Consider the following 23,374-nt stretch of genomic DNA (forward strand, 5'->3'; position numbering starts at 1 on the left):
AGTGATTTATTTTGAAAACTTTTCAGATTAGTTTTACAGCTATATCAAAAAATGAATGTCTGTTTGTTTTTTTCATTTACCAAAGGTAACTGAAGCAGATAGTTCACCTCCCAATGACTTCATAAATATCTCCAATTCAACAGGTTAATCATTAATATTTGGAGGATTTTCTTACCAGGCTGTATGAGGAGGAGAATATCACCAGACAGACATTTAAATTGTTTTATTTAACTAAAACAACAACATTAAGTATTCTGGATATTTTTCTTCAACAGCAAACATATAATATTTTAACAAAACAAGCATATGTCGCTCGCTTCTCATATTTATCTCCAGTCTTCTTCTCCTTGTCCAGATCTATTCCGCCCCCAACAACCTTCTCTTCATTGAACTTTTTGAAACCTTGCACTTTTAGAGAGAGGTAAGGGATTAACTCTGTGTCCACAGATTTGCAGAGGGACAATATATTTTTCACCTCTGTATATTATTTATTTATGTTAACAAGCATATTACTTCTGAAGACACAAATCCACAGTTTGAGAACTGCAAAACTAAGCATCTCTGATGGTATCTTCTAGACTGAGCACTGAGTCCCATTGGGTAGATAGAAAGATTAACCTAAATAATCTATACAGAAGCCTGTGGATAAGATTTGGTCCCTAATCCTTGACCTATTGGAACTCATTTACAAAATTTTTCCTAAACATTACATGAATATATTGTCTCATACTATAGAATTAGAATTTATAATCCCTATTCCATTGAGGTATAATGTATCTTAATTAAAACTATCTTTAGATAGTTTTTTCCTCAAAAAGCATTTAATCAAATAAATCCAATTTAAATTAAAAAAAAATCCTTTATTTTTTTTTAAATCATTGATTTTTATCCACCCTGATACTAATGCCTCTACATATGACTGGTACAGATAATTAGGTATAGAAACACTTTGGCTCTAGTGATTTCTATATTAAAGCTGAAAATATGCCTAGAGTTCAGTTGTGTGAAAACCAATATGTTTTCAATAATAAAAATATTGATAGCTACATTAGAAGGGATAAAATATTGTAAAGGGCATAAACCCCCATTTGTCATGTTACAAGCCAATCACTAACTTCCTAGGGCTACGAAGAAATTTTCCCTGGGGGGAGATTATTCCATAGTTCATTTGCGGTTTTCTTTCACCTTATTCTGAATAATCTGGAACTGGCCATTGTTGGAGATGGGTTACTGAAGTAGATGGAACATTAATCTGATCTGGCATGGGAGCTCCTGTGTCCTACATTTCCTTAGAAATGCCATCTCCACAAAATTCTTCACTTTTAATCTTCCTTTTCCCCATATCTCTCCTGTTTTGTTTACTCTGTTACACACAGAGCAACATTTTTATAAGAAGTACAGATCATCTACTATCTTAAAAATTGGTTTAGCACAGCTGAGCTCTTGGTGCAATATTTTGAATCCACAAAAGGCTCGAGATTTGTTCATTCTGGAGTAGCAAGATATCTATTGCAGACCCCTGTGTGTGACTGGAATCCATTAAATTGGCACTGCCTTTATCTCAAGAGTGAGGAAGATCAGATTCATAGACTGAACATGTTGCTGACAGAAGAATTGGTCTTTCACCTGGATATGTCCTACTAGGCTGAGTTCTTAATTTTTACTTTTCAGCAGAAATCCTTGGATCATAGAGGACAGTCAAAGCAGTTTGGTGTTGAGAAAGGAGGACCTTTTTTTTAAAGGCTTGAGCCTCGGGAATGGGGGAGGGGGGAAGACCAGTAATGTTCCAGTCTTTCTGATCCTTCTGCTTTACTGGATCCTAGGGATCATAGAATCATAGAACTGGAAGGGACTTTGAGAAGTCATCTAGTCCAGTCCCCTGCACTCATGACAGGACTAAGTATTATCTAGACCATCCTTGGTACACATGGCTGCCATAGAGTGTCCTTAGTTCTAACCATTCCTTTTAAATGGGAATAAAAAGAAGCTATGCTTCATACAGTCAAGCTCTCAAGAGATGAGCATTCTTATTTCAGAAATCTGTTGCTTGATCTTGCTGGTCCTCTGTTCCTAATCCTGGATTTTGATATTGCTGAATAGTCTTATATATAGAGAAGATCTGCAGAGGCAGTTCATGATAGAGAAAGGAAGATTAGATTCCATTAAATTGAGTTATCTGAATGTAGTGCATTTGCAGATTCACATTGACCTTCTCTTTTCCAGAATAGGAGTTGTATAGGGGATGAGGCTTCTATAAACTTTTGGTTTTGGAGTGTTCAGATTGTAGAGTGTACAAGCCTCCCCTAATGGTTTTACTAACTAGCTGTTTTACGGCTTGCAAGGCATGGCACAAAACTCCTACACTGTGGATTTACAGAGGCAATGTATTTGGTGATGTACATTTATTGGTAAGGATCTTTCTTTTGTCTTATTTAATTTAAATAATGACCTGTGTAGAAAATAGTTTAAATTACTTTGGATGACTCATTGCATTTTTAATGTTAACGATATTCCTCGTTGAGATTAATATTTTTATTTTGGTTAATTGAAAACATACTGACTGCATCAGATAGCAGTATTGAGAGCATGTGGAGTACTTAGCTTGATTAAATATGACATTCTTCATTCACTGATAGGAAAAAAAAACAGCCAAAGGATTTACAGTGTATGATCCTATATCTTAAAATTGTTGCATGCTAAAATTTGTCTGTACCTTTAATCTAGGAATTTGTGTAATGTTCTAATACAAAAATTTCCAATAAAAATCACTTTTCTTGTACAATTTTTCAGGAATCATAGTAAGATATTGCAAATGAGAAATAAAATTGAATAAGTTAAAACATTAACTTTACTGTCAATCACAATGTTTCATAAGTGATCAACCATCCAGCAGGTTTCAGTGAGGTGAATATCAAATCTCAAATACAGTAGTAGTAAAGTGTGTTATCTGTTGAAATAATATCCCCATGGTTAACTTTATCGTACACTTTTGATCTTAGTCTGTGCATAATACTAGTCCTTGTACATGGGAAGAACTAGAAATAGTGCAGTATGATGGTTTAATTAATTAATAGTGCAGTATGATGGTTTAATTAGTGCAGTATGATGGTTTAGTGCAGTATGATAGTTAAAACATTTGTTTTGTTTTCATTATGGGCTGAATATCACTGTCTATTGTAGAAATATAATTCTGCAGAAATTAGAAATGTCCCAGCTCAACTAGCTGATCAAGGTGATGATAAACAGAATTAATGTGTTGATAGTACTATGTAATCAGGCCTCTTTCCTTATTCCTGAGGTTGGTAAACTGCTGTAGTGGAATCTAGCAGGGTATATGAAAAAAGCAAAACTAACAGGTTGCTTCTTGTAACACCCTGTTTTCAGTTGTTTATAATGTAGCTAAACTTTAACTATTTAGGTTGAAATTTTCTATCCCAAGTACCTGCCTATGGCTTAATTTTGTTGGGTTATTTCAGCAAATGGTTCTGAAGAATGTGGCTAGGGGAAAATAAGTTATTTTATCTGTGTTAACAAACAATCAATCTTGCTCTGGCATCAAGAGAGTGCCTTTTCTTGTGTGAAAATCCACCCAAATTTGGTTGAAAGCCTTTGAAAATCTCAGCTCACAAATGCTCAATAGAAACTCGCTAGTGTTTGGCAGCATACTACTACTCTGTGGTAGTAGTTTATCTCTCTATCTCTGTAGGTTTTCTCTGGCTGTTGTCTGTTGACTTGCAAGTGTCTCCTGTTCCTTTGGATTACTTGTCACTTGTGTGAGCTAGATGACAGTGCCCCCTTCATGATTCCTTTAGTCCGTTCTTTCTGGTATCTTTCTAATGGCTGAAACCTCATCGGGGTGCCTGTCTCCACGCCTTGTAGGTTTGACTGACCTGTTATACTCTGGTTCCTGTTTTTTCTGATTGTTGGCCATCTTCTCTTTGTGGTATCTCCATCTTTCCGGCTGCAACAGGTCTCCCTTCATTGGTATCAGGGTTTTGATCCTTTGTCCTATAGTTGCTTCACTGGATGGCATTGGTACCTTTGTAATGCGGTATTCTTGTGTGCCAAAAATGCTAATGACAAGAAACAGTCTTGTTTAACAGTATCTTAGCTGTTTTCGGAGCTGATTACATTATCATTAATCTGTGTGTATGCTCTGGAGGTGGTGTTTTGGTCAAATTCCTGGAATTTTTCTCTGGGAAATTGGGATCTGTTGGTGAATACTCTGGAATGCATATTTCACAAAGTGGGCCTTCGGTTTGCCAATCACTGACTTGCTTTTTGTATCAGGCAGGGCATTGTCCTCCCCAAAAATTGAATAGTAGTCCACTGTAATCAAGTACTGCTTTTCTTTGAAGGTAAATAAGTTTATTTCCACCTATTCCCATGGTCAGGAGGGCAGCTCATGTGGGAACAGTCTCTTTCAGCTGGCAGTTATCACACAACTGGAAGGTGTCAAGGAGCAGAGTTGTATATTCATTCCCAGCCAGTAAACACACACTCAAGGCCATCTAAGACAGCTGTAAATAGCCGGGTATGACACACGTATTTTTTTGGACATCCTTATGTAATTAGGTGGGGAGAGAGCTCTGTGTCCTCAAAATGTAAGTCCATCCTGCATGCTCAGATTGGTGATACTGGGTATGTATGCCCTGCTAAGGGTGTCAGGTACCAGTAATCTTCCTGGACAATATCTGATCTACTCTGGTAGTACTTAAGGGCAGGGGCATCTGTTACCTTTTGTTTCAACAAATCAAATGCTTGCTGTTGGGGACCAGGCAAATGAGACATGCAATTGACATTTTGTCTCATTGCATGTACTTCTGGGGGTGTTATGCCTGCTTGGGCTTTTATCATTTCTCTTGAGGCTTCTGCTGCTTGCCTGATGTCTAAGCAGCTATCTAATGTGAGATCACCTTCATGGAACAACCACTTCCACAGGTGTTGGTCTCAAGTCCTGCAGAAAGTCCTGTCCTGAATCAGGGAGTCCATCAAGTCCCCAAAATTACACATAACGGCCAGTGTGTGTAAGGCTGTATAGGAATCAATCCTCTCTCCTTTGCATTGATTTCTAGAGAAAAAAGTTTTGCTCGTCAGGTTTTATTTTCTGCTTTGGGGAGCAATATGTCTCCCGGACTCCTAGGACTGCTGAGAGGCTTGAGGTAATGTTGAGCTTCAGAATGCTGCTGCCTTACTGCCCAGTAAGGTAAAATAAAGTTTTACTTGCCTGCTGTTGTCATCCTTTTGCATGGCGAGGTCTACATACAGCACAAACTTCTCCTTCCTCTGGGTTCATCATTGGGCTAGAAATCCAGGGCTCCAGGGTGCTTCAGACTAAGTTCCATGGCTCATGGTGCCAGGTGCTGCACTTCAGAGATCTCACAGCTCTGCCCTGCCACCGTGTTTCATTCACACAGAGAGACACTGAATGCAGATTAAGTAGAACTTTATTAAACCCTGTGCACTGCTGTGTCTATGTGGCTGAGTTGCTTCCAACCTAACTCTCCACTTTTCCCAGTTCCACTTATGTCCCATCAATGATGGTCCATCCATGGAATGTGGGCCCTCTGACTCTCTAGTTCCAGTGATCATAATACATGACCAGAACAAACTGTCGGGGCCAGAGGCAGATGGGGTCAGGCTTACAGGGACAGAAGCAGAGGGGTTTGGAACCACTAGAATACACTCCCCTCAGAACCTAGAATGGGATTTAGGATTCCTGAGTGTCAGCATTCCTCTGCTGTCAGCAAATACCTGTGAAACCTGCTGACAAATATGTGCCTTATAGTAGCTGACCCATATAAAGGATAACAGCCCTCTACTGCTATCAGTGACTGTTAGCTTGTGGTATGTGCTGTGGATCTAAAGGTTCCACGTGATGGAATTTCTTTTATTTCGGTTTCCTTTTTTAAAAACCAAGGAAATTCCATCCATAAAACTACATTAGAAGAACATTAAGATTGCGAAGTCATAAGTTAGAAAAGGTCCTAACTCTGTGATTGCAGAGCCATTGGCCATTATCTTTGAAAACTCGTGGTGAACGGGGGAAGTCCCGGATGACTGGAAAAAGGCTACTGTCGTGCCAATCTTTAAAAAAGGGAAGAAGAAGGATCCTGGGAACTACAGGCTAATCAGCCTCACCTCAGTCCCCAGAAAAATCATGGAGCAGGTCCTCAAAGAATCAATCCTGAAGCACTTACATGAGAGGAAAGTGATCAGGAACAGTCAGCATGGATTCACCAAGGGAAGGTCATGCCTGACTAATCTAATCGCTTTTGACATGGTCTCCCACAGTATTCTTGTCAGCAAGTTAAAGTAGTATGGGCTGGATGAATGCACTATAAGGTGGGTAGAAAGTTGGCTAGATTGTCGGGCTCAACGGGTAGTGATCAATGGCTCCATGTCTAGTTGGCAGCCGGTGTCAAGTGGAGTGCCCCAAGGGTCAGTCCTGGGGCCGGTTTTGTTCAATATCTTCATAAATGATCTGGAGGATGGTGTGGATTGCACCCTCAGCAAATTTGCGGATGATACTAAACTAGGAGGAGTGGTAGATACGCTGGAGGGCAGGGATAGGATACAGAGGGACCTAGACAAATTGGAGAATTGGGCCAAAAGAAATCTGATGAGGTTCAATAAGGAGAAGTGCAGGGTCCTGCAGTTAGATCGGAAGCACCCAATGCACAGCTACAGACTAGGGACCGAATGGCTAGGCAGCAGTTCTGCGGAAAAGGACCTAGGAGTGACAGTGGACGAGAAGCTGGATATGAGTCAGCAGTGTGCCCTTGTTGCCAAGAAGGCCAATGGAATTTTGGGATGTATAAGTAGGGGCATAGCGAGCAGATCAAGGGACATGATCGTCCCCCTCTATTCGACATTGGTGAGGCCTCATCTGGAGTACTGTGTCCAGTTTTGGGCCCCACACTAAAAGAAGGATGTGGATAAATTGGAAAGAGTCCAGCGAAGGGCAACAAAAATGATTGGGGGTCTGGAACACATGAGTTATGAGGAGAGGCTGAGGGAACTGGGATGGTTTATTCTGCAGAAGAGAAGAATGAGGGGGGATTTGATAGCTGCTTTCAACTACCTGAGAGGTGGTTCCAGAGAGGATGGTTCTAGACTATTCTCAGTGGTAGAAGAGGACAGGACAAGGAGTAATGGTCTCAAGTTGCAGTGGGGGAGGTTTAGATTGGATATTAGGAAAAACTTTTTCACTAGGAGGGTGGTGAAACACTGGAATGCGTTACCTAGGGAGGTGGTGGAATCTCCTTCCTTAGAAGTTTTTAAGGTCAGGCTTGACAAAGCCCTGGCTGGGATGATTTAATTGGTGATTGGTCCTGCTTTGAGCAGGGGTTTGGACTAGATGACCTCCTGAGGTCACTTCCAACCCTGATATTCTATGATTCTATGATTTTCTGATCACCATCAATCCTGTGCACTCAATGAAGCATGGGTCCCGTGGAAAAGAATAACATGTGATCATGTAACTAAAGGCTATGATAATTCAGATGCACAAGGAGGCCAGACTGCACAAAGAACTTTAATTCTGGATTTTCCTAACTTCAACAGTTTGACTTTGCAATTTAACACTCTTTTCACTTAGTTGTTGTGAATGTAATATATGAAACTTCTGTGAATCCCTTCTAGTTTTTCAGCAGAATTTATAAATAATCCTTTAAATGTTACTTGCAAAGGAAAATATAATGATGCCCTTTTGCTGCTTTTTGTTTTACAAAATAGGCTTGAAATGTTTTTGTCCCTTCCTTTTTTTCCACTCTAGATATGCTAGTTCTTGACTTTCCTTGTTTGTGCTGGAGGACTGAAGAGTGGCAGAAGTGCAAATAAATGAGAAGGGGGAGGATTTTTTTATTTGGATTGGTTAAAATATTTTTATTTAAACAAGAAACATCTACAGTTTTTAATGCTAAGTGTTTATGAATGATTGGGAGAAAGGTTCTTTGTGAAATTTTAAAAACCTCCGTGTCTTCAATTGAGGGCTCTTAGTACAGTTCCTTAGTTCTCTGCCTAAAACAGAGAACAACATGTGAAATTCTATTTCAACAGTACAAAGAAGTTGAATAAATATTAACCTTCCCTCCCCACAATTTCTAAAAATTAGAGCTGAGCAAATAATTGATTTTTGGTTTGGCAGTTGAACTGAAAAATCCAGAGAAAAGGTCAGTTAGTTTCAAATCAAAACTGACCTTTTTTAAATCACTGAAACAAAAAAAAGTCCCAATTAAATGACATGATTTGAGTGTTACAGTTCAGAAAAAAAAAATTAGACACATTATTCACTGAATTTGACCCAAATTTGTGAATAGCTTCAGTGCTCTGAAAAATCAATTTTTTGGCAAATTTACTATTCACCAAAAAAAATTTGCCCAGCTCTACTCATAATCTCTCAACCTCTTCAGACTTTCATTATACATCATTAAAAGCTAGTCTGCATAAACAGATTTCACCCCTTTCCAGTGCAGCGTGATCTGATGCCTCTCCCAAACTGCTATACAAATACCTTATATGCATATTATTAAAATTGCAAATGTACCCTATTCCTGGTGCTTGTCTTCATTAATAAAGAAAACACAAATAAGAGAACCCAAGATTAGAAGCAATGATGCCTGGGGAGAAGGTTGAAGCTAGAGTTCTTCCCTTGGGAGACCTCAGCTCACACCCTCCATCCCTTTTCTCGTGGAGCCATTCCCACCGCTTGTTCCCATAAGGATTAATGGCGTTTTGGCTTGCATAAGGCAGTAGATCCCATTTAACCTTTTCTGAGCAGGATCAACATATGCGACAGTGTGGGATATTTTAGGAAAACACTGCTATTCTATTAAATTTACCTTTTAAAATTTTTAAGTGTCCTTGTATATGCGTTTTTCTTCTTCTTCTTTTTCTTTTAAATTCAACCTAGATAACTTGAATAGAAACCAGTATGAGAGCAGCTCTCTCTGCAAGTATGGGGAAAGGGCCACACCTTGTGAAGACATGGAACCTCTCCATGAGCCAACATCACAGATTTATGCCATTTGCTCTAGTGCAATATAAGTAGTCAGAGTGTTTATTGTGTACATACAGTGAGTCTCTTCCCTCATGATACTAACAAACAATATAGATAACAAAGTATTGTTATGTACAAGCATTTATTGCATTTCTTTCCCTCCCTTGATGATGATTCCGAGTGTGGATCTTACGGGAGCTCCAGGTTATGATCACTTCCTTCGGGCAAAAGCTTCCTGTCTGCTGTTGTCAGAAGCCTGACAAAATGCGAGAGATGTTTAGTTTGTGTGTGTCTGGCTTTCAAGCAGTGATCTAAAACATTAATTCTCTTTTGAACCAGTGTAAACATCGTAAACCAGTAGGCAGCACAGATCTTAAACTTATTAAATAAAATGGGTTTGTTTGAATCTAAACCTTTTTGAAATTCAGGGCATTGAATTCTGAATAAAATGTTCATAGAACCTGCTGCAAACAGTAATAGGGAGTGTTCATGCTAGATCTCACTAAGTTGTTCTGGTCTCTGGTTCCAATATAATGAAAAAGTCCAAATGGGTTGTAAGATCCTAAAATGTTGTTGGAGAATCATGGTTTTCCTCTCTACTCATCCTCAATCATTTCTTTTCATTTGTTTTTTTTTTTCTCAGCAGGTAAGTATTTAATTTAAAAACAAATACAAAACAAAACTCACCTTTTCAATTAGTAGTATTTTAACAAGATTATGAGAGGGCTTGTTTTAAAATAAGAGACTAGCTGTGTGAATTCAGGGCTTCTTTCCTTGATCTGTCATCCATATCTTTCCTACTTTCCTTTCCCTGGTTGAGCCCTTATTTCTCCTCAAGTAGTAAGTCAAAATGTTTCTTGTAATTTCAGTTTAAATTGCATTTTTCTTTCCATTTTTCAATGATATCAGATTGAAGTGGTTAGAAGTTTAGATTTCTGGTAAACTTTAAACTGGATAACAAGTTTCCTAGTGCTCAGAAGCAGTAGATATTAGAGTAATAAGAAGCTACTGAAATTACTTTCAAGAATTATATAAAAAATCTATAATAATTTACAGTGACAAAAATGGTGTAGAGTTTTGCCATTTCTCTGTGTCTAAATACACCTTATTTAGGTCTCTAAGTGCTATCAAAATGTAAGGGGCAAATAATAATATGAAACTATCTGCCATGCTTATAGTTGCAAAACCTAGAAATTCGGCAACTTATTAAAAAAAAACACCCCCAAATATATGGGTTTTTGCTCCATAAACATGTATTTTTACAAAACTAAAGGGTATAGCATTTTTTTCTGTATAGGAAGAGATTTCATGTGGCGGTAAAACTTAAAAATATGTCAAAAGCTGGAATGCAACTGTTTTGTGAAATCAATAAAAAGGCAAATGTAGATTTGCTCAATATGTAAAACACTGCTTTTGACACTGGGGGAGGGGCAATGAACAGGATACTTTCATGATTTGTACATTTAAAGAAATTGTCCCATTTTTTAAAGAGACATACTCCCTTTTTCTCAGGCAGATGTTTGTGAGGTAATCTAACTATGCTTATTAACTGATAAGTGAGGTCTAGGTAGCATTATCAGCAAAAGTTAGCTGCATTACATGAAGAATAGCTGTATATTTGTAAGAAAGCACAATTTATGGGGTGGGGGTGAGGAGCCTCCTAACAAACTCTTTGTTTGCTACTAGCCTGGACATCAGTGGACTCGGATAGCATTCCACCAGTCCCCTGATCTAATTATTACATTCAACACTTGCTGGGAGGGTGTAAATGGGAGAAGTTGAGGAGGACAGAAAGTGATAAAAATGTTGCACATTTTGAAATGCAGTTGGTTATATGCAGTTTGAGCAATGTGAATTTTGATTTGCCTTCGGAACAGATTATTTAATATAAATGATGTTTTTAGAAATCATTATATTGAAATTCAAGCTTCATTACTTTCATGGTAATAATTTCTAACACTTTTGTTTTATTTTTATGTATACTGTGTTTTACCACTAGTTGCCTTCCCACAGCTGTCAAATGATTATAGCATGCTAAAGTATTAAGTCAAGTAAAGCTGACAGCTTGTTGCAGAAGAAAATGAATGTATCTTTTCATGCTTGGTCAGTTTGACAGTGTTGCCAGAAAACATGGTTTTTAATCAAATAAGAATCACAATATATTTAAGAGTAATACAGATTTCCAGTCTTCCCTTAACTTTGAAAATCATTATTCTTGAAATCTGGCACTTGGAAAATTGTTATTTTTTTTAAATTTTTGTAAGTAGTTTTTCACATCGGTAGCTCTTTGGAATGTGTTACTGTCTGTTAGTTAATGAAGCATGGGATGCATGCTGTTTTATAAAAAACCCTTTCTATTAAATCAAAAAGATATTTGTAGAAGCTGTGGGAAGTATATATGTATAAGCTCTTCCATTAAAATATTTTCTTTGGGCTTGCTAGACATGTAGTGTAATTGGTAAAAAGTCAAAGAAGCAAGATTAAGAACGTACGGAAATCGATTGAAAGCACAAGAACCCATACAGTGTGTAAGCAGTTTTTAATATCTTTGGCAATCCTGAATGGTATCACTGAAAAAATTATCTTTGTTTAACATGGATTGCCAGTATAACAAAGTAAGAGTTTGGTTTGGAAAAAAAGATTCACAAATAAAGAACAAGTAATACAAATAATTTCTAGATCATTAAACTTTTATTATCCTAAATAAAATGTGGAAGAATTGAAATGTCCTGTACTTTGGAAGATGTATATTGCATTACTGTTAATATTAACAGATTTATATCTGCTTTTTGTGATGCATTTTCTGAAGCATAGATTAATTGCAACCTGTTAAAACATTAATGCTGCTGCCAAGAAGAATAAATGATACCAGATAAATGAACAAAATGACATACTAATGGTAAAATGTAGTAAATACTTTGATCTGTTCATTTAGGGTGAAAATATGATTCCTAACCCTATCCCGGTTTTACATTACTAATGGTAATAAAAATCAAGATATAAACTTGTGGCTTAAATGTATGAAAACATTTTGAAAACAGCAGAAAATACAAAATATAGTTTAATGATAAATTCTGTATTGCTTGCCTGCCCTTCCTTCATATAATACAACAAACAGATCTTGTGATGTGCAATTTTTATTATTCATTTAAAATGTACACTTTTCAAGTCACTTTTTTTTTTTCCAGAGTACTTTCAAATTTAAATCTGAGAGTGACATTCATCTGGCTGAGCACCACAAACAAGTTCTATATGATGGGAAACTTGCAAGTAGTATTGCCTTTACTTACAATGCTAAGGCTACTGATGCTCAACTATGCCTTGAATCCTCACCAAAGGAAAACCCTTCAATTTTTGTACACTCTCCACATGCTCTTATGCTTCAGGTTCGTTTATACTGGTTCTTTATTTTCATGTTTTTGTTAATGGAGCTTACAGCAATACAGGCTCCCAAAATGTGATTGAGGGTCTGTTTCTAATTAGTATTGTTATTATCTTTTAGTGTGTATAGTCTTTCCTAGGTATCCATTAGCCCCTTTGACACCTCATCTAACTGAGGCTGAGTCATTTTCTCCATTTATCCCATGGATTTCTCCATTTAACCCATGGATTTCCTTTCCTTTTGTACTGGCTAACATTTCTGTATCTTTCCTTCAGCATGAAGGACCGCAAACACTGCCGCTTCTATGGCTATCATCAACTATATAACCTATTAATTGTTTGATGTGCATTGTTTAGCAAGATGTATGTAACTATACTTCTCCAGAAGTATCTTGTGTGTAGGCCAAACTCTGCTAACACAAAAAATTCTGCAGTCTCTACCCAATTGACGTCATTTGAATGATGATACGGTATGCTGCTGCCATTGCTGTTTTCATTTAGCATTGCTTTAGTTCTAGATTAACATTTGTTTGTTTTTAAATGAGTAGCTATCATTCTCACCTAGCTACTTTTTCACTTGTTCTCTTCAGCCAAAATTATTAATGAGTCATTAAAGAAATGTGTGTATTACACAATGAACAGTAGCTTGTCAAATTATATGTTGAGGGCTATCAGTTTAATGCTTGCCTTATTTTCCATCCCAGTCAATTTGGACAAAACATATAGGTAACGAAACCAAGCAGTCTGAATAGGTCCAGTTTCACATTAAAATTGACCAACTAAAGCATTCTATGGTTAAATTATTTTTTATAGGGCTGTGGATTAATCACAGTTAACTCATGCAATTAACTCCAAGAAATTAATCACGATTAATCTCAGTTTTAATTGCACTGTTAAACAATACAATACCATTTGAAATTTATTAAATATTTTTGGATGTTTTTCTATATTTTCAAATATATTGATTTCAATTACAACACAGAATACAAAGTGTAAACTGCTCACTTTATATTATTATTTTATTACAAATATTTGCATTGTAAAATGATAAACAAAAGAAATAGTATTTTTCAATTCACCTCATACAAGTACTGTAGTGCAATGTAGTTATTGTGAAAGTGCAACTTACAAATGTAGATTTTTTTTGTTACAAAACTGCACTCAAAATCAAAACGATGTAAAACTTTAGACCCTACAAGTCCACTCAGTCCTACTTCTCGTTCAGCCAATTGCCAAGACAAACACATTTGTTTACATTTATGGGAGATAATGCTGCCCGCTTCTTATTTACAATGTCACCTGAAAGCAAGAACAGGTGTTCGTATGGGGCTTTTGTAGTCAGCATTGCAAGGTATTTACATGCCAGATATGGTAACATTCGTATGCCCTTTCCTATTTTGGCCACCATTCCAGAGGACATGCTTCTGTGCAGATGACATTCGTTAAAAAAAATGCATTAATAAAATTGTTGACTGAACTCCTTGGGGGAGAATTGTATGTCCCGTGCTCTGTTTTACCCACATTCTGCCATATATTTCATGTTATAGCAGTCTCGGATGATGACCTAGCACACAATCATTTTAAGAACACTTTCACTGCAGATTTGACAAAATGCAAAGAAGGTACCAATATGAGATTTCTAAAGATAGCTACTTCACTCGACCCAAGGGTTTAGAATCTGAAGTGCCTTCCAAAATCTGAGAGGGGCAAGGTGTGGAGCATGCTGTCAGATGTATTAAAAGAGCAACCCTCCAATGCGGAAACTACAGAACACGAATCACCAAAAAAAGAAAGGTTTCAGAGTAGCAGCCATGTTAGTCTGTATCCACAAAAAGAAAAGGAGTACTTGTGGCACCTTAGAGACTAACAAATTGATGTGAGCATAAGCTTTTGTGAGCTACAGCTCACTTCATCGGATGCATGCAGTGGAAAATACAGTGGGGAGATTTATATACACAACTCTGTTGAGCTGTAGCTCACGAAAGCTTATGCTCAAATAAATTTGTTAGTCTCTAAGGTGCCACAAGTACTCCTTTTCTTTTTGCAAAAAAAGAAAAACAACTTCTGCTGGTGGCATCTGACTCAGATAATGAAAATGAACATGCGTTGGTCTGCACTGCTTTGGATTGTTTTTGAGAAGAACCCATCATCAGCATGGACACGTCCTCTGGAATGGTGGCTGAAGCATGAAAGGACACATTAATCTTTAGCGCATCTGGCATGTAAATATATTGTGACACCGGCTACAACAGTGCCATACGAACACCTGTTCTCACTTTCAGGTGACATTGTGAACAAGAAGCGGGCAGCATTATCTCCTGAAAATGTAAATAAACGTGTTTCTCTGAACGATTGGCTGACCAAGAAATACGACTGAGTAGGCTCTAAAGTTTTACATTATTTTATTTTTGAATGCAGTTTTTTTGTACATAATTTTACATTTGTAAGTTCAACTTTCATGATAGTATTTCAGTTCACCTCATACAAGTACTGTATTGCAATCTCTATTTGTTTTTTTTACAGTGCACATATTTGTAATAAAAAAAATATAAGGTGAGCAGCGCACACTTTGTATTCTGTGTTGTAATTGAAATAATATATTTGAAAATGTAGAAAACATCCAAAACTATTTAAATAAATAGTATTCTAATATTGTTTAACAATGCGATTAATTGTGCTTAATTTTTTTAACTGCTCAACAGCCCTAATTTTTAATAACACCTTTTGTGGCAAAATGGCCACAGGGACCTTACAGTATACATTACTTGTAAAGACTGTGTGTGAAACATAACTTTTTGGTGTTTTACATATTTGGATGGCTTGAAGTTATGAAAAGAGTTTATCTTTATAGCATTTAGACTAAATTGACAGAAAATAAAAAGCACAGTAAATCTTTTGTCTTTGAAGTGCCACTAGTGACTAATTTTTAGTTATTAGACATTTATGGTACAATGTGATAATGGCAAATACAAACTAACATTGAGAACCTTTCTTTGTTTTTTAATATAGGATGTGAAAGCTATAGTAACCCACTCAATTCACAGTGCAATTCATTCGATTGGAGGGATTCAGGTTCTTTTTCCTCTCTTTGCCCAGTTAGACAATCGACAACTAAATGACAGTCAAATGGAAACAACTGTCTGGTAAGCATATTACAAGCAATTTACATAAAGTATGCTAGCAGTGTTTTTCTTTCTCTTGTGGTAATTTGGTTAATATAAATGCTGTGACTTGTGTGCACTCTTCTTTATGTTTTCGTGCTAGAAACAGAAACTTTTTAAATGGTGTTTACCACTGACTTCTGTTTTTCCCTGGAAGTGCTCCACCCCTTCCCTGCCCCTTCCCCCGAGGCCCCACCCTCGCTCCGCCTCTTCCCATCCCTGCTCCAATCCCTCTCCCAAAGCCCCCAGCACTTGCTGCTCTCCGCCCTCCCCCAGCTGCCAAACAGCTGTGACTGGTTTGTGCTGAGCACCCACTATTTTTTTCCCATGGGTGTGAGAGTCCCAGAGCACCCAGAGTTGGCACCTAAAGCATTTACTGTGGTACTGTATAATATCGTGCTGAAGAATGCTTTTAAACTAAAGGAAATTCCATAGGAAAATGAAACTAATGTGGTTCAATCTACCAGGGGTGCACGTACAAATATGTATATTTTGTTATTGGCGTAGATCTTGCTTAATTAAAATTCTCCTTTAGTTGGTGTACTATCCCAAATTAACAAAGGGCATGGCTGTGGTGAATAAATCTGTTGGAGAAGACTGCACATGCTGCATCAGGATAGAGATGGGGACCCTGGTCTATTAGCCATAGGCACAGCTCTGAGTTATCCAGAATGATGGTTGTGGCTCAGTGCATATCATTGGTGTTGAAGGGCTTCAGCTGTTTGTCAGATCTGTGCTGTCTGACTAAGTGTACTTTGAGAATTGTCTCTGTGTTTCCCCAGGTGTAAGATATGTACAAAGGGCATGCTAATCTTTAAGAATCTTCTAGAAAACAGTGTCTTTCTGGGTGGGTAGGAGCACTCCCTCCTATGGATTTCATAGAGTATCAGCATTGGAAGGGACCTCAGGAGGTCATCTACTCCAACTCCCTGCTCAAAGCAGGACCGATCCCCAATTAAATCATCCCAGCCAGGGCTTTGTCAAGCTTGACCTTAAAAACTTCTAAGGAAGGAGATTCCACCACCTCCCTAGGTAACGCATTCCAGTGTTTCACCCCCCTCCTAGTGAAAAAGTTTTTCCTAATATCCAACCTAAATCTCCACCACTGCAACTTGAGACCATTACTCCTTGTTCTGTCATCTGCTACCACTGAGAACAGTCTAGAGCCATCCTCTTGGGAACCCCCTTTCCGGTAGTTGAAAGCAGCTTTCAAATCCCCCCTCATTCTTCTCTTCCGTAGACTAAACATCTCCAGATTTGAATGTTTAGAGTCTGCACAAGGGCTGTACAACTCAAACCTCTTTCCAGGGATAGTCATTGGCATAGGGGCCTTCTTCCCCTGGCGAGAACATTGGCCAGTTTTTTTAAAATCAATCATTTTGTGTATTTTATTGTAATTAATAGCTGTGAGTAATTTCTAGTCATTTTAGATTGTTATTTAGGAAGTGTATAAATTGTTACATTTTATGCTCTGTTGTGTTTTTAATTCTTAGACACAGAAAATGCACTTCAAGATTAGAATACATGGGAAATCAGACTTGCAGTTACTTGCAAGTTCAGCGGTATTTTTGAAAGAGTGGTTAACTGAAGAATGGTTAAACTAGTATTAAAGTAACACCAAACTTTTGACAGATAGAATGTGGAAAATCTTAAATTTTGTATTCATTTCAGTTGTAAGATAAATGTCCTATATTTCATTATATTTTTAGCAGCAAGTCCAGTGAGGTGATATAGTGGCAAATTGTCTGCTTCCTTTATAGTGACTTAAGCACCTTTCACTTGAATTGGGTATTTAAACAGAAATGATTTCCAAAAACAGTCTTGAAAATTCCTATATTCAATGTGTATATTTTCCAGTACATAGATATAAGTTAATCATTGGATTTTCCCTGAAATAACTATCCTCTATTTGTACCCCAGTGGTACTGATTTCCCCCCTGCTCCAATTCCTCCACGTTTTACCCAGATAGGGTAGTTGTGTACTTCCATAGGTGGAATACTCACTCATTGCTAATATAGATTTAATTATGTGCTTTTCACATGTTTAATTTTACTTTGTAGTTTGTAAATGCAGAAGTGAAAAATGCTTGGTTTGAAGTAACTGAAGGGAGTATGCATTTATCTGTGAACTTAATAGCATTGAAATAAACAAAATGACGCATTCTAGTTTTAGGAAGCTTTATATATGACAAAACCACTTTATATTCAATTTATTAAACTTGTTTTGTAGACTGTAAAATAATAAATTGCCCTGACTCTTCTGTTTGAAGCACTTAAGTGAGATTATAATGTGTATTTTAGAAAACCCTCTTTCACTCTGTGGTTTCCCTATTGAAAACACTAAATCCAGTTTAAAATGCACATAGCCGTTTATGGAGTTCGTGGAACTTTAACGAGAAAGTTATTTGCTCTACTTGAATAAGGCAATAAATTCCTTTTTTTAAAGATATTGACGTTCTTATTGAATCAGATTATTTAATTTCTAATCAGAATCTGGAACCCGTCACACTAAACACTATGCAAACATACTGTACCAAGATGCAGTCCTTTTTCTGAATACCAAATAATAAAAAAGATACAAACAGATGACAGATTGCGGAAAGAGATGGAACAAAAATGATCAAGCTGGTGATTGTTACACACTGTAAATCCAATGATTATCTTTTTATTTTACTTTCTTATGGGATAGAGGTGGAACGAGGATTATGGTAGGATAGTGGAGTTAAAATAAACAAGGATGTAGGAAAATGAAAGGGGAGAAGGGACATTGAGGAGAAGGGGAAAGGTGCTAGGGGAGAAGGATGTGGAGGCATAGACATTAGGGAGACTAAGGCTTGCTGTGTGGAAGTATTGTGATGGAGAGGAGAAGATCCTTTAACTATATATTTTTTGTTAACTTTCCTTCTTTTCTATTTTGTAAAGTTTAGCTTTTTGCTATTTTTTCAAAATTTTAGAATTGATTTTTCTTAATTCAATTTTTAATCTTTGCCTATTTTCTGTTTAAACATAAATGTAATCATTACCTTGTCTGTCCTATGTAAATTTATAAAGAGAGATTATTACAATATGTTTTAACAAAATTGCATTCCAGTTCTTTCAAACAAAACAGTTAAGCTCCATCTTCATAAAAAGCAATTAGGCCAGAACATAAAATGTATTATCTCCCTGCAGAAAGTAAGTCCAAATGACTTTTGATGTCACAAGGTCAGTTGGTTTGTGAAGACCGGCTACTATTGCTGTCACCTCTCTCTCTGGGTGGGGGGCAAATTGGGTGACTCTTTCGTAAGTCGACCCCTAGAATAACTGTGATATCTCTTGCCTTTTATGTGGCTGGGAGGCCTGATGCTCCAAAATAAATATTGTAGGCTTCCAACCTTTTTTCCCTTTTATTTTCTCAAATAATCAAAATCTGTTTAATGAATTCAAGTCTTCTGAAATGTGTTTTTCTAGATTTAAAGGGCTGTGTAAAGATTTATGGTCCCAACAAGGTGCCTACATTAAATTTTATTCTCTTTGACATGCTGATACCTTAATTTCCTCCAAAATGATAGATTTAGTATTTAAAAAAATTACTGTGTTGGGCAACCCCATGGCCTGCTGATATTCTTGCTGAGTTTGTTGTTATCCTATAGCTCTGTCTTGTTTGTTCCATTCCAGCAGGCCAAGTAATGAAATATCCAACAATCTTGCTGTCTAAACACTGTAGAGATTCTTGTACTTATCTGCTTGGAGAAGAGAGCAGCAGAACAACGTGATCTGCAGTCTACACTAAACTTAGTTGTTGGTCTAATTTTAGACCATCCATCCTTGTGTCCCTTTCAGAAGGGGGAACTTGGATGCTAACATTTTCTTCTTTTCCTCTTGCTTCCCAAAGATAGTAGTTTTTGTAGAAAATTCTGCAGCTTCAGTCAGAGATATTTATCTAACAACAAGAGAGGTATTATACCTACATGTGTTGTGGTACAGCTGCAGATCCTTTTGATAATGTATATTGGGATTACAATATCAGAGGATTAACATTGTTCAGCAGTGGTCTTATATTTGTGTCACTGTTGGTATTAATGCAGGTGTACTTCTCATCTCATCTGACATTAATATTGAATTTGACAGTGTATGAAGTGTAATCTTCTATGCTAACTCAATTCCTGTGCAAATCGTAGGTGACACATGCTAATTCAGATGATTTTTCTGGTTTTGCTGATAATGATTCAGTACATCTGGAGAAAAATCCTGAAAGAAGTAAGAGGATTTAAATTGTTTGGTAGACCAGATTAGAGTTAAAGCATTTAGAAGCAAAATAAGACTGGGACCCAATCTTTCATACACTTATTCTAGAAATGACAATACAGGATTACAGACTACATACTTTAGACAGAGGAAATCAAGAAGAATCAGAAAGATATCACATATGTAGGAAGTAAATACAATAACTAAAGCTGTTAACATTTTCAAAATACTGATTTTAGACAAAGTAGAGATTAAATTGTTTCAAAAAAATAAAATAAAATTCATCCCCTTTTTCAACCACCTCTAGTAATAGCATTTTTCTGTATTTTTAGCTCAGTCAGTCCAGATTGAAAGGATGTTGTCTGCCTCTTGAGAGAGAAGTGTGAATGAAAAAAAATGACAGCCTTGCATCCATGTTTCTGTTCTTTCTTTATCTCCACCTCTGAATAGTTTTCAGTGTCTGCCTTGCCTTCATCAATCAAATACCTTGCAGTATCAGTTTTCAGAGTAACAGCCGTGTTAGTCTGTATTCGCAAAAAGAAAAGGAGTACTTGTGGCACCTTAGAGACTAACCAATTTATTTGAGCATAAGCTTTCGTGAGCTACAGCTCATTTCATCGGATGCAGTTGATAGACTTCCACTCCATACGGCTAAATGCAGTGCCTTGCATAATGAAGGTTTCAGAGTAACAGCCGTGTTAGTCTGTATTCGCAAAAAGAAAAGGAAAAGCTTATGCTCAAATAAATTGGTTAGTCTCTAAGGTGCCACAAGTACTCCTTTTCTTTTTGCAGTATCAGTGATTTTTCTAGTCTTTTTGTGTTTGTTTTTTCTTTGTTCCTATCTTCAGTTTGAAGTTATATCTCATGTATTGGATAGCTGAATTTAGGCTCACAGGAAGAACAAAATGGGGAGGATTGAAGATAGTTTGCATGTCAAACTTTTACCATAGGTTTCTTTCTTTTAATCTGCTAGTTTACAGCAACACTGTTAAGAGCATACTTGTTCTGATCTGGGTAATATGTTCCGCTCATTGATGTGGTAATGGAAATAATGAGACACACACACGGCAGTATGATTAAATATGGAGGCCAGAACTTTATTTATAACTATTACCTTTCCTGGGGTAACCACCCCAAAGTACCTGACAGGGTTGTTCCATTGCATCAGAGCCCTTCATATTTTATGACTAACGTGTTTTAGAAGGCATGATTAAATCTGAACAAGTCTATTTAATTAGCTGAACAAAAGGATGCTTCCAGATATGCACAGCAGGATGCCTTCAACTTTAGAGTCCTGATACAATTCTATTTTGCACTCTAAGTGGGTAATTTTCCCAACCTGCACTACAAACACAATCAACACAGTAAGTAAGGTCCAAATAAGACCTCTTCCTGTGGTTTGATCTTATTAACGAAGAAATGAACAATACGGTAATGAAGATCAGCTTAAACTTTCTCCCTCTGGCATGATTACTTCTAAAGTGATGAGTCACCAATTCAGTGAGTCAGCAAAACTCATTTAACCCTTTCCAAACAGCAATGACTCTTGTTGAAAAAGTGAGATGTTACAGGCTTCTACCGGTTTGTTACCTTCTTTATAATTATCCCCAAATCACAGACGTTCATCAATATTGTATTTGTCAGTGGATTGGAAAAGTTAACTCCAGGTAGTTTAGTAAATTTCTTTGTCAAAACTGAACACAGCTTTTAGGTGTAGGACTATATATATTTTTCCTTTGTATTTTCTCTCTTTATGTCTAGCAAATACTAGTGAATATATTAACTTTTGATACAATAGATCAGTTGGTGCTTTTGTGTCCTCTGGGTATTATGAAATGTGAATGGGATCAGTTTTTAATGAATCCTCTCTGAAGTTAATACAGAATGTTGCAGTTTTCCATCTTTCCACATCTCCTGCTCAATGTACATGTCACGCTGCTAGTGGAGACTGAGAGACCTTTGTAACAGCACTTCCTTCTGTTTCCATCAAACCTAACTTCGATAATTTTCTTACATCCAACTGCCTAAATTATGTACAGTCCCAGGGGACAGTTAGCTAACTTAAATGTGTGTAGGAAATGCTGGTGGGCAGGGGAAAAATAGAAGAATTTAGGCACAACATGACTTTTCTCTATTAAGGAATATTTTCTGTTTTGTCTCAATGGCACACCCTCTCAAGCTGTTATAGAATCAATGTCCATAGAATCTCTGAAAGCAACAGTGGCCAAAGTTTCTTTTAGCATCTTTGGTTGATTTGTGGACTTAAAACTCTCCCTCACTAATACAGACCGTGCCATGTTTATCCATTGCTTCATTATCTCTGCAATGTATTATTATTACAAACTTCCCCTCTACTTCCCTCCCCGCCCAGATTTCTATTGAAGCATTTGTTGTTTGAAATGAATAAACGATGTGTCTGTTAGGTGATTTGGTTTGTAAGAGACATAGTGATATTTCAGCCCATTTAGGAGCCAATTCTCCAATTAATCAAGTGTTTTGGATCCATAAAGCAATAATAAATTTCTCTCAAAGGGGGAAACAACATTCATTTTAGAGTTTATTAAAAAGAGTTGCCTATTGTTCATTGATTCTCTCAGTCTAGACCATACAGCTGGGATCTTCAAATGTTACAAATGAATTGTCTTTATACGTGAACATGTTTCGGAGTCTCTGACTAGGCAACTTGAAGGAACTATACAAGAAGCTATTTTGATTGAATTGCATGTCACAAGCAAGGTTATTGCTTTTTTTGTTTTTTAAGAATGAGCATTCTCACATTCTGGAATTATGAAGCCAATTATCCAAAATCTGTTCTTTTTATGACTGTAAGCTATCAAACTATCCATCTTCTGTTCAAAGGGTGGAATTGCTAAGTAGCTTTTCAGAAAAGATTTCAACAGAAAATGATTTACACACAATAGGGATTAATATTAAATCATGTTTCTGAATGAAGGAGATCAGTTTATAGAGAAGTTAGATAATTAATGTACTGACTTTGTAATGCATGTGCCAAAACAAATTATGTTGTGCCTAAATTATATAGGAAAAATAGCCAACAAGTGCAAGTATAAGGAATATTTTTGTCTCCCTGTTGAGCCCAAAAGTTATTCCCATAGCACATACATTTTCTGATAAATAGCTTTTAATCAGAAGGGTGAAGATTTCTTACCCTTCCAAGAGTACGCTCATTGGCAAATTTGTGAAAAAAAAGTTTGTAGTAGATTATTAATGTAACCAGTTCAGGTATTTATCATGATAAAGTACATATAATCCCTGAGAGACTATCATCTCCATTACTTGCTAATTCTAGAATAAGAGGTGTAGCATCATCCATTGAAAAGTGTGGCAATTTTGTGCTGTGGATTGAAAAGTACTGCTGGAAACATATTCTGATGTCCTGAGATCACCACATTTTTCATCAGAAATTACAGTATCTGTTTTCTTCTGTATTCGTTTACATGCATACTTGCCATTGTGTATATCCTATATTTTAGCTGTTGTGCAGGCAACCTGATGTGTTCTAGATGGGACATGGTATAGAGGAGATGTAGGAATGGGCTGAAGTATCCTTTATATTTGCCTTTGTATCTAAGGGAGTTGGAAA

The 23,374-nt window shown here is 36.9% G+C and overlaps 1 protein-coding gene across 6 annotated transcripts in view; it reads left to right on the forward strand.

Annotated features, from left to right (window-relative positions):
• The window catches only part of NBEA (neurobeachin), an 848,387-nt gene that overhangs the window by 239,941 nt on the left and 585,072 nt on the right, over nucleotides 1-23,374 (forward strand). For all 6 annotated transcript variants that reach the window (XM_073341812.1, XM_073341823.1, XM_073341834.1 and 3 more), the window contains exons 9-10: nucleotides 12,190-12,387; nucleotides 15,392-15,525. In XM_073341812.1, the coding sequence (XP_073197913.1) occupies nucleotides 12,190-12,387; nucleotides 15,392-15,525 (332 nt within the window). The remainder of the gene's footprint in view (nucleotides 1-12,189; nucleotides 12,388-15,391; nucleotides 15,526-23,374) is intronic.

Source organism: Lepidochelys kempii, chromosome 1 (assembly GCF_965140265.1).
Source record: "Lepidochelys kempii isolate rLepKem1 chromosome 1, rLepKem1.hap2, whole genome shotgun sequence".
Taxonomy (NCBI): domain Eukaryota; kingdom Metazoa; phylum Chordata; order Testudines; family Cheloniidae; genus Lepidochelys; species Lepidochelys kempii.